The 14,292-nt window shown below is 35.2% G+C and overlaps 3 protein-coding genes across 4 annotated transcripts; all 3 read left to right on the plus strand.

The window, feature by feature from the left end:
- Positions 1-118: 118 nt before the first annotated feature.
- On the plus strand, positions 119-3,116 carry LOC109167274 (zinc finger CCCH domain-containing protein 49-like). The gene is made up of 5 exons (XM_019316284.1): positions 119-351; positions 469-600; positions 1,006-1,275; positions 1,466-1,689; positions 1,982-3,116. Exons 2-5 carry the CDS (start codon positions 496-498, stop codon positions 2,853-2,855), a joined length of 1,473 nt encoding a protein of 490 aa, XP_019171829.1. The 5' UTR covers positions 119-351; positions 469-495; the 3' UTR covers positions 2,856-3,116.
- Positions 3,117-4,413: 1,297 nt separating this feature from the next.
- Positions 4,414-8,598, plus strand: LOC109167309 (bromodomain testis-specific protein). 2 transcript variants are annotated; one of them, XM_019316342.1, is made up of 8 exons: positions 4,414-4,633; positions 5,111-5,740; positions 5,851-5,928; positions 6,195-6,429; positions 6,721-6,817; positions 6,905-7,043; positions 7,338-7,697; positions 8,229-8,598. In XM_019316342.1, exons 2-8 carry the CDS (start codon positions 5,120-5,122, stop codon positions 8,427-8,429), a joined length of 1,731 nt encoding a protein of 576 aa, XP_019171887.1. In that variant the 5' UTR covers positions 4,414-4,633; positions 5,111-5,119; the 3' UTR covers positions 8,430-8,598. The 2 variants fall into 2 exon arrangements, with proteins under 2 accessions (XP_019171887.1, XP_019171886.1); XM_019316341.1 differs by having other exon boundaries at positions 5,120-5,740.
- A 2,291-nt stretch (positions 8,599-10,889) lies between these two features.
- On the plus strand, positions 10,890-12,110 carry LOC109167051 (agamous-like MADS-box protein AGL8 homolog). Its single transcript, XM_019315954.1, has one exon. The coding sequence runs from the start codon at positions 10,890-10,892 to the stop codon at positions 12,108-12,110; it is 1,221 nt and encodes a 406-aa protein (XP_019171499.1).
- The last annotated feature ends 2,182 nt before the right edge of the window (positions 12,111-14,292 follow it).

Genomic DNA, 14,292 nt, shown 5'->3' on the forward strand with positions numbered 1-14,292 from the left:
AAAAACAAACGGCCCAAGTTTCAACTTGTTCGGCCCGGTTCCGTGCCAAACAAGGTCTTAACTCTCAAGCCGCCAGAAGACAGTGAAACATAATCATAAATCTATTTTAATTGGGAGAAGAAATTTATTTTAATCCGAAAAAAATCCTCATTGGCAAAGAAGGCTCGTTCTCTCACTGCATTTCAACGATTTGCTCATCCTCTTTTCCCTCTCGCTCCGCCGGCCGAAAAGCGTTCGCCGTCGATCCGTACAATCTACGGCATCTCCGATTAACATTAGCAAGCAGCGAATCACACTGTTCGTGCGTAATCACGGGGAAATAGCGCATCTTCGTGTTTAAATTAACTCCAGGTATTTTCGATTTCAATACAGAAGCTTATTATGCTCAATTTTCGACTAGGAACATCAATTGACCTTGTTAGGGTTTCGTTTCAATAATCTAAGGAAATTACTTTGGTACTTTTTCAGGTGTGGGATTAAAGTTACAACGGGTTCATGGCTCATAGGCTATTGAGAGATGTTGAAGCTGATGGATGGGAGCGATCTGACTTTCCGATTATATGTGAGTCGTGTCTTGGTGACAGTCCATACGTTCGAATGGTAAGTATCGGTGGCTTTATTTGTAATAGGTGACTAGGGTTAGGGCTTACTTACTTTATTTATTTATTTATTTTTTTAAATTATTACTTGCAGTTTGTTTTTGATGTGTTTTACTGAACTCTGAATGAAGCCATTGCTATGCTTGGTACTTCCCAATTATATGCCTCAGGGATTGGGGGTTTAGCTTTTCATGTTCATGTGCTTCTGTTTTTGCTGTATCTGCATCGACATGCATGGTAGTTTCAGGGTATATATGTTGTCAGTTGTTTTGTGGTGACTATCCAATGGTTAAGTCTTATTTTAATAACTGTAAAACACCATCTATTCATTGCAGCTTCTTTTTGGAATAATTATGTTAATCAATCCACTTCATTGCCTTGTTATAATTACAATGATTCAATGCAGACTAAAGCTGATTATGACAAGGAATGCAAGATTTGCACCCGACCCTTCACTGTTTTTAGGTGGAGGCCAGGTCGAGATGCTAGATACAAGAAATCTGAGATATGTCAAACCTGCAGCAAGTTGAAGAATGTTTGCCAAGTTTGTCTTCTGGATCTTGAATATGGATTGCCAGTTCAGGTTCGAGACACTGCGCTTAGTATCAATTCCAATGATGCCATTCCAAAGAGTGATGTGAATAGAGAATACTTTGCTGAGGAGCATGACCGCAGGGTATGTAAATTTCTAGCAGGAAGCCCACTTTATATTTAAATTAACACTAACTGAAGTTCTCTCTCTCTTTCATTTTTGATAAGTAAATAGTTGGCCATGATATCAAAATAATTGCTTTCTACATGTACAGTTTTTTCTTTTTTGGTGCACTATTCCTCAGCTCTATGAATACAATTTTTGCTCATTGCAGGCCAGAGCCGGGATAGATTATGAATCTTCGTATGGGAAGGTCCGTCCAAATGATACTATTTTGAAGCTTCAACGAACTACCCCATACTACAAGAGAAATCGAGCTCATGTTTGCAGTTTTTATGTTCGGGGTCAATGTACAAGAGGTTTGGAGTGTCCTTATAGGCATGAGATGCCTGAAACAGGGGAGCTGTCACAACAGAATATTAAAGACCGCTACTACGGGTATATATAATTGATTCTTGATTCCTAAAACTCAAAATATGATAATTAATACATTAACATTGATGCAAGCATGCGTTAAGGCACACATTTGCATTTTGTGCATGCGGTTTTTGTAGTTATACTTAGCATAAAATTTTAAAATATGCCAACTTTACTTCTCCAGTCATCATTTTGCTCTTCTTTGCTTTTTTTTTTTGTTCTAGTAGTAACTTTTATATATACTTGTCTATGTCCCTTTGATATATGAATATGATAGTCTTGATGTTATTCATTTCATTTGAAATGCTTGCAGGGTAAATGATCCAGTTGCATTGAAGTTGCTCAGCAAGGCTGGTGAAATGCCTTCTCTGGAGCCCCCAGATGATGAGAGCATTAAAACCCTCTATGTGGGTGGGGTTGATGCAAGGATCACTGAGCAAGACCTTAGGGATCAGTTCTATGCACATGGTGAAATTGAGTCTGTAAAGATGGTATTGCAGCGTGGGTGTGCTTTTGTAACTTACACAGCCAGAGAAGGAGCAGAGAGGGCAGCTGAGGAACTTGCAAACAAGCTGGTAATAAAGGGCCTGAGGCTAAAACTACTCTGGGGAAGACCACAGGCACCAAAGCCCGAGTTTGAGATCACTGATGAAGCAAGACAGCAGGCTACTGTGGCTCATAGTGGTTTGTTGCCAAGGGCTGTGATATCACAGCAGCAGAACCAGCCTCTCCCGCTCCCTGGTGGTAGCCAGGACCAACCTCCACCACCTATGCCTTACTTCAACATTCCACCAATGCCTCAGCCGGACAGGGCATTGTATCCTTCTATGGATCCTCAAAGAATGGGAGCCGTTGTTCCATCACATGAAGGTGCTGCTTCAGGGTCGGGCGAAAATAGAAGTGGTCCTGATAAGCAACCCCCACATGGACACCATTTTGCTTATCCGCCTGGGCCACCACCACCCCAGGGCCAATTTTACCCACCTTATTATCCACACTATGGGTATATCCCACCTCCCCCACCGTCTTATCAACAGTACCCTCCTCCACCTTATCAGGCTACAGTGCCTCCACCACCTCCCGGCGGCAGCCAGGCACCACCTATGCAGCAGTCACAGCCCGGAGCAGGCCAGCAAAGGCCAGTACCACAAGGACCAGGACAACAAGAACCGGGACAACAGTCTTAATACCTGCACCCTTGTTACTGTTGGCTTAATTGCTGTTGTCAGAAAATAATTACTTTTTCTGGTCTAGTCTTTGCCTTAATTACTGTTGTCAGAAGATAATTACTTTTCTGGTCTAGTCTTTGCCATTTAAACTCTAAGAAATTGACTTTGTTGAGCGACTTAAGATTTGTTTCTTACAATTTTACATGACCCCAGCGGTGATTATGTAATGAATATGTCTTGAAACCATGAATTAGCAGAAATGAAGTTTAACCTTTTCCTTGTTCTCTAATTGTGATATAAGTATTTCCCACTAGTTTATGTGTTAGGAGTAAAGAAAGAAAATTGAGCTTCTGCCTTCTAGTGTGGATAGAAAGAAGAACTAATGTGGTAAAAAAACTTCAATTCATTTATTATAAACGACAACTCCATTCTTTCCCTCAATCTTTTATAAACGACAATTTATTTCTCCATTTCATTGTCACCACAGCTTCCTTTCATTCCTATTTTTCATTCAACATTAGGCAACTCTAATTAATAATTCCATTGTTTGGAACTTTTTAGTATTGTAATTTTTCGTGTAACTTAATGTTAAATTATACTCAATTCTTAAACAATTTGTTCGAATATAATTCTCCTTCCTATTTCCCACCAAATGTTCACAGAAACAATTGTGTTCTTACTTGACAATTTCTTTTAACATCCGGTGGATGAAAACCTTAAAAATTATATTGAAAATTCTATGCTTCCAGCTATATTGCTTCCACTAGGTACAACGTATCGATCATCCTCTAGGATGTTACTAACAGAAGGTGGAGGGTCATCAAAAACTTAAATTCCAAGGTTTTCACTAGACATTTAAATAAAATTTTAGTTATTTATCTTCTTGTTATTCATTTTGTCCATTTTTGTTAATATTTATTTGGAAAAAAGGTCAAATAGGCTCCTGAACATTACTCAAGAAGTCAATTAGGCCCTTAAACTTTCAAAAATTGTAATTAAGCCCTTAAACATATTATTTTAGAGTATTGAGACCCAAAAATCGGTCGGTGACCTGTAAATTACATGTCACTAGGGTTCCGACGAACCTCCGACAAGATTCCGACCATATTTCAGCAAAAAACACTGGTGAAACGATCTCTAGTGTCGTTTGGTTGCCTTCTCCTGCGAAAGAGAAGGCAGACCAACTGGACGATCGTTTCGCCGATGTTTTTTGCCAGAGGTTCGCTGAAACTCTAGTGACCTGTAATTACAGGTTACCGACCGATTTTTGAATCTCAATGCTCAAAAATAATATATTTAAGTGCTTAATATAACTTTTAAAAATTTAAAAATTTAATTGACTTCTTGAGTAATGTTCAAGACCTATTTCACCCTTTTTCCTATTTATTTATACCGAAATACAGAATGTTGGGCTCTTAGTATGTGGAGCCTAAAGAATCAGAGAAACAATCTTCTCAGTTGGGCTGTATGCTATCCGGCCCATTAATTTTCAAATAATATCGGTCAATTTTGTTTTAAAAAGAAAAGGAAATAACGAAATACGCGGATCCTAATTCCTAAATTCCCCTAGGGCAATAGGGTCTGCATATATCGGATCCTAGTATATGTCTGCCGGGTCGAATCTCGTACTTCTCACGAAAATAGGGAGAAAATAAAAATAAAAAATTAAAACACAAGGCGATTTTCGTTGGATCGAAACTTGAAGGCTGAAGGCGCTGAACGTATAAAAAATTTACGAAAAAAGTAAAGACAGGTACCGAACTTAACAGTCAGTGAAGACGATAGCGTAGACAGAGGTGAGTTTTCCTTCTCCCTGCAGTCTTTTCTCTTTCTTCTCTCCGGCGTTTTCTGGTTTTTGTTTGTGTTAATTGCTGTCTGGGATTGATCACACGAGTCCTCATATTCGTTTGCTTGCTTAATGAAGGGCAATTGTTGTTTACTTTTCAAGAATTTATGAACAACTGTGGAATTATCTTCAGTTGAATTTCTGGGTTTTGTTGATTTGATTTATTTATTTATTTCTTTCTTTCAATTGGTTCTGATTCTTGAGGTAAGTGAAGTAGAAATTGAAGAACCTTTTTATTGATGTATGTATTGTGTGCTGCATTTCAAAAGGTGTTTTATTTTTCTCTTTGTAATATTGGAATTTGAGGTTATTGATTTCTAGGGTTTTAAGAGTCTTGCTTGTTCTTATGTTTTTTCTGCTTATGGTTGTTTGATTGTCTTCCTGCTTTTGAGAATTTCAACTGAAAGGAGCTTCTGATGAGTTTTAGTTACAACAGATGAAGCGCAAGCGTGGAAGCAAGAAAGGCAAAGCTAAGAAGCCCAAAATTATGGCGACGAATGAGGTGGCTTCTAATGCCGAGGATGTAAATACAGGAAATGATTCAGTTGTGGAAGAGGAGCTAGAGAGTGATGGCTCTGGTTCTGGAGGAGAGGATGAGGGGCCATCGTCCACCGGGACTGATCAAGCACAAAAGCCTGCAAGCGCAAATTCAGGTGGATTTAGTGATAGCACTGTTATAAAAGCAGTTTATGGGCGTGTCAAAGTCAAGATCAAGAATTCTAAAGCATTAGACTCCCAAGTTACAACTTCAGAAACGCGTACCCAAAATGATGCTGAGAAAAGCTGCCAGTATGCTGGTTTAGAGAAACAGGGAGTTTCCAGTGAAAAAATGGAAGATAGTGCCAACTCTTTGTCTGAGACAAATAATGTTAGTACATCTGGGGACTTACCTAAAAAGTCTGCGGGGATTAAAATTAAGACGAAGAATTTCAGTTCGAATATTAGTCCATGTATTAATTCTGAAACACTGAAGGGGGAGAAGACACATAAGAAAGAGCCTTATTCAGTTTCTAAGAATTCAAGATACAATAAGAAGGAATTAGATGCTGCAGTGGAGGTATACCTGGATCAGATTTTGTGTTTTCATGTATCTAGAGGATATAAATGTTTCCATCAACTTTTGTTCTCTTGTATTATTCACGTCCTAATTTTGTTTTTACATATTAGGTTATAAAGAAAGTGATGAAAATGGAGGCAGCAGAGCCCTTTAATGCTCCGGTTGATCCTGTTGCTCTTGGAATTCCAGTAAGTATAATTGTTTTACCCCAACCCCTCATATAATGACAACAACAACAATAATAATAGTAATAATTTTTAGGGCAAATCTCTTTCTACGGTCAGCATGGAGTTTGACTTCATGACCTCAATAATATTTTTCCTGATATTAGTGTTCACTAGTTGTAATTGGGAATTTTGGGGCTTAGAGTATACAAGCTGCTGAGTCTTGGCACAAAGATACACACATATGCAATGCTTGATAAACAGTGGTTCTTGTGTTTTGCGGGGACCAGGACTATTTTGATGTTATAGATACACCAATGGATTTTGGGACGATACGCAGCAATCTTGAAAGCGGTGGTAAATACTTGAACTCAGAGGATGTCTATAAAGATGTGCAATATATATGGGATAACTGCTACAAGTACAACAATAAAGGTGATTTGGTCTTGGATCTCATGAAACGTGTGAAGAAAAACTTTTCAAAGTATTGGACTGCAGCTGGTTTATATAGTGACTACACACAAGGTAACTATGGCAAGATCTATTGTTTAGGCTTTTTTTGTTTGTATTTTTTTTTAATACATAATTATATATGGGTTCTGCCATTACTCATCCTCCTTATTTTTTGTTATGCAATTCTGATATCTTTAATTGTTTTTATCAAGCTACTCCATATTTGTTTGCCTGTTTACTCATGCTTAAAATGCTGGAATTGGCATCTGTCATTATTATGATATGGCTCTTGTTCCAAATGGTTGAACATTCTTGCTTTGCAGTTCTATTAATTTCTAATAAGCTTGTTCTTCTGCTCTGTAGTTGAAAGCAGTCAAATAAAGGATTCCACACCTGATAGTACTGGGAAGGAACAATCGAAAGGAGGTCCCATGAATAATAAGACAAGAAAGCTTCATGGGTGTGTTGTTGTCTATTTGTTATTCTTGATTATGCTTTCGTCAATGGTTGTCACTCTAGTATTTATGATTTCTTGGGCCATTTCCAGACTCAAGAAGCACAAAGATGGCTGCCTATGTGCTATATGTGTGATGATGCGCCGAAGGCAAGAACGTGAGGAGAGTGTTCGAATGTTAGAAGACCAAATGGAAACTAGTAGTGAATATCCAGATGAGGCCAAACCAGAGGTAGATATTTTTCCTTTATTTCTGAAAACCGTATACCCTGCACCCATACTTTCAAGTGTTAAGCAATTAAAAGCAAGTATAATTGATTCTGGTCTTTACAGAATTCATTTTATTTGTTAATGGAATAGCTCCTCATGACAATGATGACATTACTTTTTGCCCTTCACATTTGTTTGTGTACTCTTTAGTTTTTCTATTCTTCTGTTTTGTTCTCTCCTATTATTGTGAATTGAATCCACTTGACAGTTATTCTTTAATGATGGTTGTTTATTCTCTTTATTTTCTTCTTTAAAGGTAACTACACCTGCAGAAAGTCTAGGTGGTGACTATGCCTCATCAAATATGGAGAATTCTCCGGAACTGGACATAGATTCGAACCAGCAAGAGAAAGCAGAGGAGGGAAATTTAGCATATACCGAAGATCTATATAATCATTTACATGAAGAAGAAAATCGAGACAGTGAAACAGACATTCCAGCTAAAAAGGAGGGTCAGATTTCTGCACTTATGCAGTTAGGTTCTAGATCTGTGGAGGACCATACAAAGCATCAAAAGCAAAATATGGAGTCTGACAATCATATGCTAAATCACACTGAGAAAGAAACTTTGCGGGCTGGGGGTGAAACTGCCACAAGTGAACAGCATAAGCCCAAGGTAATCTGCAATTCTGCACATTTTCAGATAAATTAATCCAGTTCTGTCATATAAATTAGGACAAGTAATTTTAGTCTTTTAGCATCTTGCACATTGCTATTTTCTCAAGAGCCCAAATTTCCAAATCCTACACATCACTACCATGAAATTGCTGGAAACTAAGAGTTGGAAGAGTCAAAGTGACATTATTATCTCACATGTGGTAAAATGAAGAGTTTCAATCAATCCATCTTATCTCTTTCTCCTGTAGTCTATTGCTTAGCACATTTTCTTTTCGCCATCCCCATGCGTTATAGGCTGGTAGCTCCTTGCCTCGTGTTGGACCTTAAAACCTCATTCTTTCTTAGCAGAAACCAACTTTTCAAAGATAAGTGAATTTAAGTATGATGCACAACTTATCTATTTAGAACACTGGCCAGAAACAGCACTAATGTTTTCCAGTATATGCGCCCATTAAGGTTGAAATCCTGGGATAAGATTACTTCCATGTGGTTTTTGACATTGTGGTTTGGCATACATTATTCGCTGCAGGAGAAGCTTGACAAGTATCAGAAAGCTAAGATGTTGGAGAACCTGCGTCACTTGGAGAACCCCAGGATTTTTGAGTTATGTGGAACGCTTTTTGCTGATGATAAAAGATCTGTCTGGAATGGACCGCGTTCTCTGGTTCAACACAAGGCTTCAACTCGCAAGAGTGCCATTCGGGCTGCTGTTTCAAAGTTAATGCAGTAGGGGAAATTAATCTAAACAGGCTTCTCTATTTAGTATGCTTCACAAGCAGTTCCATTGCTTACTATCTTTCCTATTTGCTTGTGTTTGTAATCTGAAATTGACAGAATTGTCTCCATATACACATATATAGTGTACTTCTTTAGTGAGTTTGTCCCTCCTTTTATTATTACTACTGGTAATTTATGTGCATGATGCGTGAAATTTCATGTCCTAACATTTAAACGCAATTAACAATAATGTTTTGTTTGAAGAAAGTGACATTATTAATTTAACAAATTACACAATTGAAGAAAAAATAATAAACTAATTATCACACTAAAATTATATTTGGCACTAGCATTGGTCACAAGTTCAAACTAAAACTAGAATTCTAAGTTCAAACTTATTATTTGGTCATGAGTTTGATTCTTTCCAATATTATTTTGGTCAAGTCTGTTGTACACGGTCTTTTTAGTGAAGTTTATTATTATTTTTTGGTGGTGTGATCTTTTTAGTGAAGTTTATTATTATTTTTTGGTGTGATTTGTAGACTATTACGCAGAAGTTAAGTTTATTATTATCCCTTGCACACTATCGGGTAGTAGTTAGGGGTTTCAATTCCGTGATCCAAAAAAAAATGATAAAGTGTTTTTTTTTTTTTTTTTAGAACTTTGATTTTTTTTAAAAAAAAAAGTTTGGAAAATCCAAGTGAGGCATTCAGTGAATTATGAAAAGAAGCAAGAAAAAGCCAACATGATTTACGGTTGGTCATAAGGATAAAGTTTGGGAACAATGACTATCGAGTCTCAAAGGTTTATTATTTGTGTTCAACTGAATTACCATGATTTACATCCTACTAGATGCTCTGTGGAGACGAGGCGTGAGGGCCCTTGGGGTTGGAGATTCAAAGGATTTGTAAAATAATAAATTAATAATTAAGAATCATAAGAAATTAATTAGTGATGTGGTAATATTTTGATGGAGTAAAATTTGTAAGGTCATGGGTTCTATTATGAACAGATACTACACTGTAACAGAGTCAGTAGTACTCAAAAAAAAAAAAAAAAAAAATCATAGGAAATCAATTAGTTATGTGGTACTAATATTTTGATGGAGTAAAATTTGTGAAGTCATGGTTCTATTATGAACAGATACTACATTGTAATAGAGTCAGTAGTACTAAAAAAAAATTATAGAAAATCAATTAATGATGTGATAATATTTTAATGGAGTAAAATTTGTGAGGTCATGAGTATGGTTCATTATGAACATATACTACAATATAACAGATTAACAGAAGAGTCAGTACTACTAAAAAAAAAAAAAAAAAAAATCATAGGAAATCAATTAGTGATGTTGTAAAATTTGTGAGCTTCCAAAAATACATAGTAATAGAGAAGTTTCCTAATAACAGAATATATATGCATTAATTGTTACATCAATATATATATAGATTTGATATTATCATAGAAAATCAATCCCTAGTATTAATGGTTCTGTTTCCTTAATTATAACCATGAAATTTCCTGCCCCTATAAATGCATATTAATCCTAACCTCAGCTTTGTTTAAACCTTCTTCTTTCAATTCTCTCTTGGTTTAAAGTTTAAGAACTCACACCACTTCGAAGGTACTTTAATTTCTTCCATTATTATGCAATTTCAATTCTTTTTAATTTTTTTATTTTCTATTCTTGTTTTTGGGGTCATTTTATTGTATTTTTAAAGGTTTAATATAATATAATATATTAATATTGTTCAAGTTTACTGTTTTTATTATTACAGTCATTGTCACTAAAATTTTGAATATATATATATATATATATATATATATATATATATATATATATATGTGTGTGTGTGTGGGGGGGGGGGGGGGGGGGGGGGGGGGAAGGGAGAGGGGGAGAGAGACATACAATATGCTCGTAAGAATGTGTGTGTGTGTGTGTGTTTTTACATGGTGATGTATGTGTATATGCATGTATTCGAATATGTTGTAATTAATTATACTAGTAATTCCCTTGTGCGATCTAATGTATATTAGGTAATGATTACTAATTTAAAACAAACGATTGAAATATTATATATAAAAACATATATTTTATTGAGTCGCATCAAAATTAAATTTTATAGTAACATAATTTAGAAAAAAAAAAAAGTGTATACGTTTGAAATTTTATCACTTTAATTTGATGCAGATGTAAGAAATTGAAGTTAATATTTAATAGAGAAATTAATTTGATAGTTTTAAGTATATAATACATAGAATAAATAGTATTAATCTAGTGTAATCGAGCCCCATAGCTATGACTCTTCAAGTGAGAGGTCTCAAGTTTGAATTTAGTGTGCTACATTTAATTACTATATTGTAATAAATCAGAGTCAATAGCATTTTTAAAAAAAATTATATATTTATTTAAACATATAAGTTGAGTTTTAAAGTTGAGTTTTTATGGAAGTGTAATGTTTATTGGACAATTTAGATGGGGCGTGCAAAACTGAACTTAGAACTAATCCCAAAAGAGAAAGCGAGAAACTTGACCTTCAAGAAAAGGAAGGAAGGGATTATGAAGAAAATGCGAGAGTTCACTACGCTGTGCGACGTGAATGCATGTATGATCATATACGGGCCCAACAGCCAATCATCGGAGCCGGCGATTTGGCCGAACGATCGATCGGAGGTGGAACGCATGATCGAGCTGTACAAGGAGAAGGTTGCGGATAACTCGACTCGCTCCTATGGGATCTCCAATTTCTTCATGGATCGGAAGAAGAAATTGGAGGAAGAAGTGAGGAAGCTGAAGCAGAAGAACTTGGAGGCCAAGTATCCGACGAATCTGGAGTTCATGGATCGTATGTCGAAGCCGGAATTGGAGAATTTTGTTAGGTTTTTGGACGGAAAACTTGAGGCGGCGGCGGCTAGGATGGAGATGATGAACGAGATTAGCAATAATAATGGAGAATTACAGCAACAATCTCAAGCAATGCAGATCTTCCCAGGGTATAATAATCAGGATTACTACATTGATCCAATGCAAATTGATAATTTGGGGTATGTGACTAATCCGCTTCATCATCAGCATGTTGTTTATAATAGCCCTAATGTTATTCTCGATGATGATCAAGAGAAGAATTACGGGTTATTGGGCTACGCAAACCCTAACCCGACCCCCGGCCCGGGGAGGATGATGATTCCACCAGAATACATGCATTTTACCGGCGGAGCTTCCTCCTCCAGCAGCGCCGGCGCCGGCCCCGGCGGCTTTATTATCTATAACAACGACAGTTTCCCGGCCGGATACCGGCAGCAGCAAGTCAACTTGTACGAACCGATGATGAGTAACGTTATGGCGCAATACTCCATTGATCGCACTACAATGCAGCTGACAATGGTGCCGCCGCCGCCGCCCTATATGGGCGGCGATTTACCCCCACTGCCGCCGTGTTACTTGGAGATGAACGAGGTGAAATGCACACTTCCGGCTCTACCCGCCGGCGGTGTTAATTTGCCGCCACAAATATCTCCATCTTCTTATTACTTGGAGGAGAAGGAGAACAACAATAACTATCTTCCGCCGCCGGCAGGTGGCAGTGGCCTGCCGCAATTGCCGCCGCCGCGTAGTTGTATGGAGGACAAGGAGGTGGCCAGTAGTAGTAGTATTACCCATTATCAAGTCACAAATCAGATAACAAGGTTCAGCTAGTTACGTTGTTGGTGTTCATGCATGCATGGAAATGGAATAATAGTTATGATGATGAGATAGGAAATTGGGTACGTAATTTCAGTTTTTAATTCAGAATTGTTAATCTTAGACAATTGATTGTTGTTAATCTACTGTAATAAGTACTAAGGTTCTCTTTTATTTGATTTTTCTATCAATGTTTCTATTATATTGCTATTGTACAATCCCGACCGTATGATATATATATATATATATATATATATATATATATATATATATATATATATATATATATTATGAATACTGGTGTTAGTTGATATCATAAATATATGTAGACCTTATCATTGATGCATATATATAAATATCATCTTTAATTTGCATTCATGTATTAATTTTGGATTTTTTTTCTCTAGCAATATTTTTGAATTTTGAATTATTTATGGTTTGTTTCCATGGATTATTTTTAAATATCTTGGATGCCCAAAGTTGAATATCCTGTAAATTTTTTTTTTTAATTTTTATTTTTGTCGGGAGACCACGACATATGTCCAAGGAAGTGGTGGATGTTCTTCCAAGATGCAAAGTTTATGTATGTTAACTTTTCTAATCTCTTTATTAATTGTATGCTATCAAACATATATTCTTGGATGCGTTTTGTTTAGATTGTGTAATCAGTAATTTCATAAAATGTTATAGAGTTTGTCTAGCTTTTTATTTAATTTTTTATCATATGAGATTCTTAGATCAGAGATTATTTTTTTTTATTTTTTATTTTGGAAGAAGATCAGAGAAAATTTTATAATTATATATATTCATTGATAATCGTATAATTTGATCTAAATACGTAATTTCTTGATGGGAATATTTTTAGTCCCATTACTTTAATGCTAAGATTTTTATTATTTTCTTGCCTTATTTTTCCAACAAGTGGCTCCAAGAAGAAGGGAATCTTTGTTCTACACTTTATTGGTTTGCATTATCCCTTTTCTTTTTACATTTTACAAAAGAAAAACAAAACACAAAAATAATAAAAGTATAAAAATTACCATTTGTAATAGGTCGCTTCCACTAAAAGTTTAACTTAACCTGGTGGTTACTAACCTAATAGCCTGACCAACTGAGTTATGGTTGCCCCAAATGCAGGCTTTTTGTGGAGATAGTGATCAGGTGTATGTTTGTTTGTTTAATTTGTTTTTTTTTTTTTTTTTCGGAATTTTTGCAATTTTTGTTATTATTAATGTTTTTATGACAAAAAAATAATTAAAATTATAGGACACAAGAAAGACAAACATGGAAACACCACAAAAATTCGTATTAAAAAAAAAAAAGAAAAGGAAAATGAATCATTAAAAAACCATCATTTCCAAGTTGGGCTTCAAAAAATTGAGGATGAAGACAAGAAGACAATTAAGGAGAAAAAGGAACGCGTATTAATTAATTTGTGGTGCTAACATTTGTCTCTTTCCATGAAAAAGACATATCAGTATACTTTAAATAACATTTCGGATTTGCAAACTCTATAATTGAATCAAATTATTTATTTAATTTTTAATAGTAAAAACTTATGAAATATATATATATATATATATATATATATATATATATATATATATATATATATATATATATATATATATATATATATATATAACATGATATTGTTGTGCAGCTGATTGAGTTTCCTATGTTACCTCCCAAAAAAACTGATTTCAATAGGATTTAAATTGATATTATAATCGCAAATCTTATAATCGTGGATTTGACAATATCTATTTAACCAAAAAAATCAAGACAATAAGAATTTTTTACATATATATTATATCATGTTTTACATATATATTATATTTCCTATTATATGTAATTTTAAATCAAGACAATATATGTAAAGTATTGAAATGTGATTTTTTTTTTCTAAAAATAAAAAATCTTACATATAAGAATTTTGGAATTGGAAGTTATTTAACCTGATTAATTTACGAATGAAAAAAATGCTATTGTCTACTATGAACTTTTGGCACATTGATTCCATCACGAGGTAAAAAGGAATTTTGGAATTGGAACTTTTGAGTAGGGATGATTACAGTTCGGTTCGAATCGCACCGTGTATTATTGAAATCGGACCGAAACAGAAACCCATAGGGTTCTAGTTCGAAAAAAATTAAAAAATAAATTTTAATTATTATTTATTAGTCTTCTAAAAAAT

The sequence above is a fragment of the Ipomoea nil genome, unplaced genomic scaffold (assembly GCF_001879475.1).
Source record: "Ipomoea nil cultivar Tokyo-kokei standard unplaced genomic scaffold, Asagao_1.1 scaffold3147, whole genome shotgun sequence".
Lineage (NCBI taxonomy): Eukaryota > Viridiplantae > Streptophyta > Magnoliopsida > Solanales > Convolvulaceae > Ipomoea > Ipomoea nil.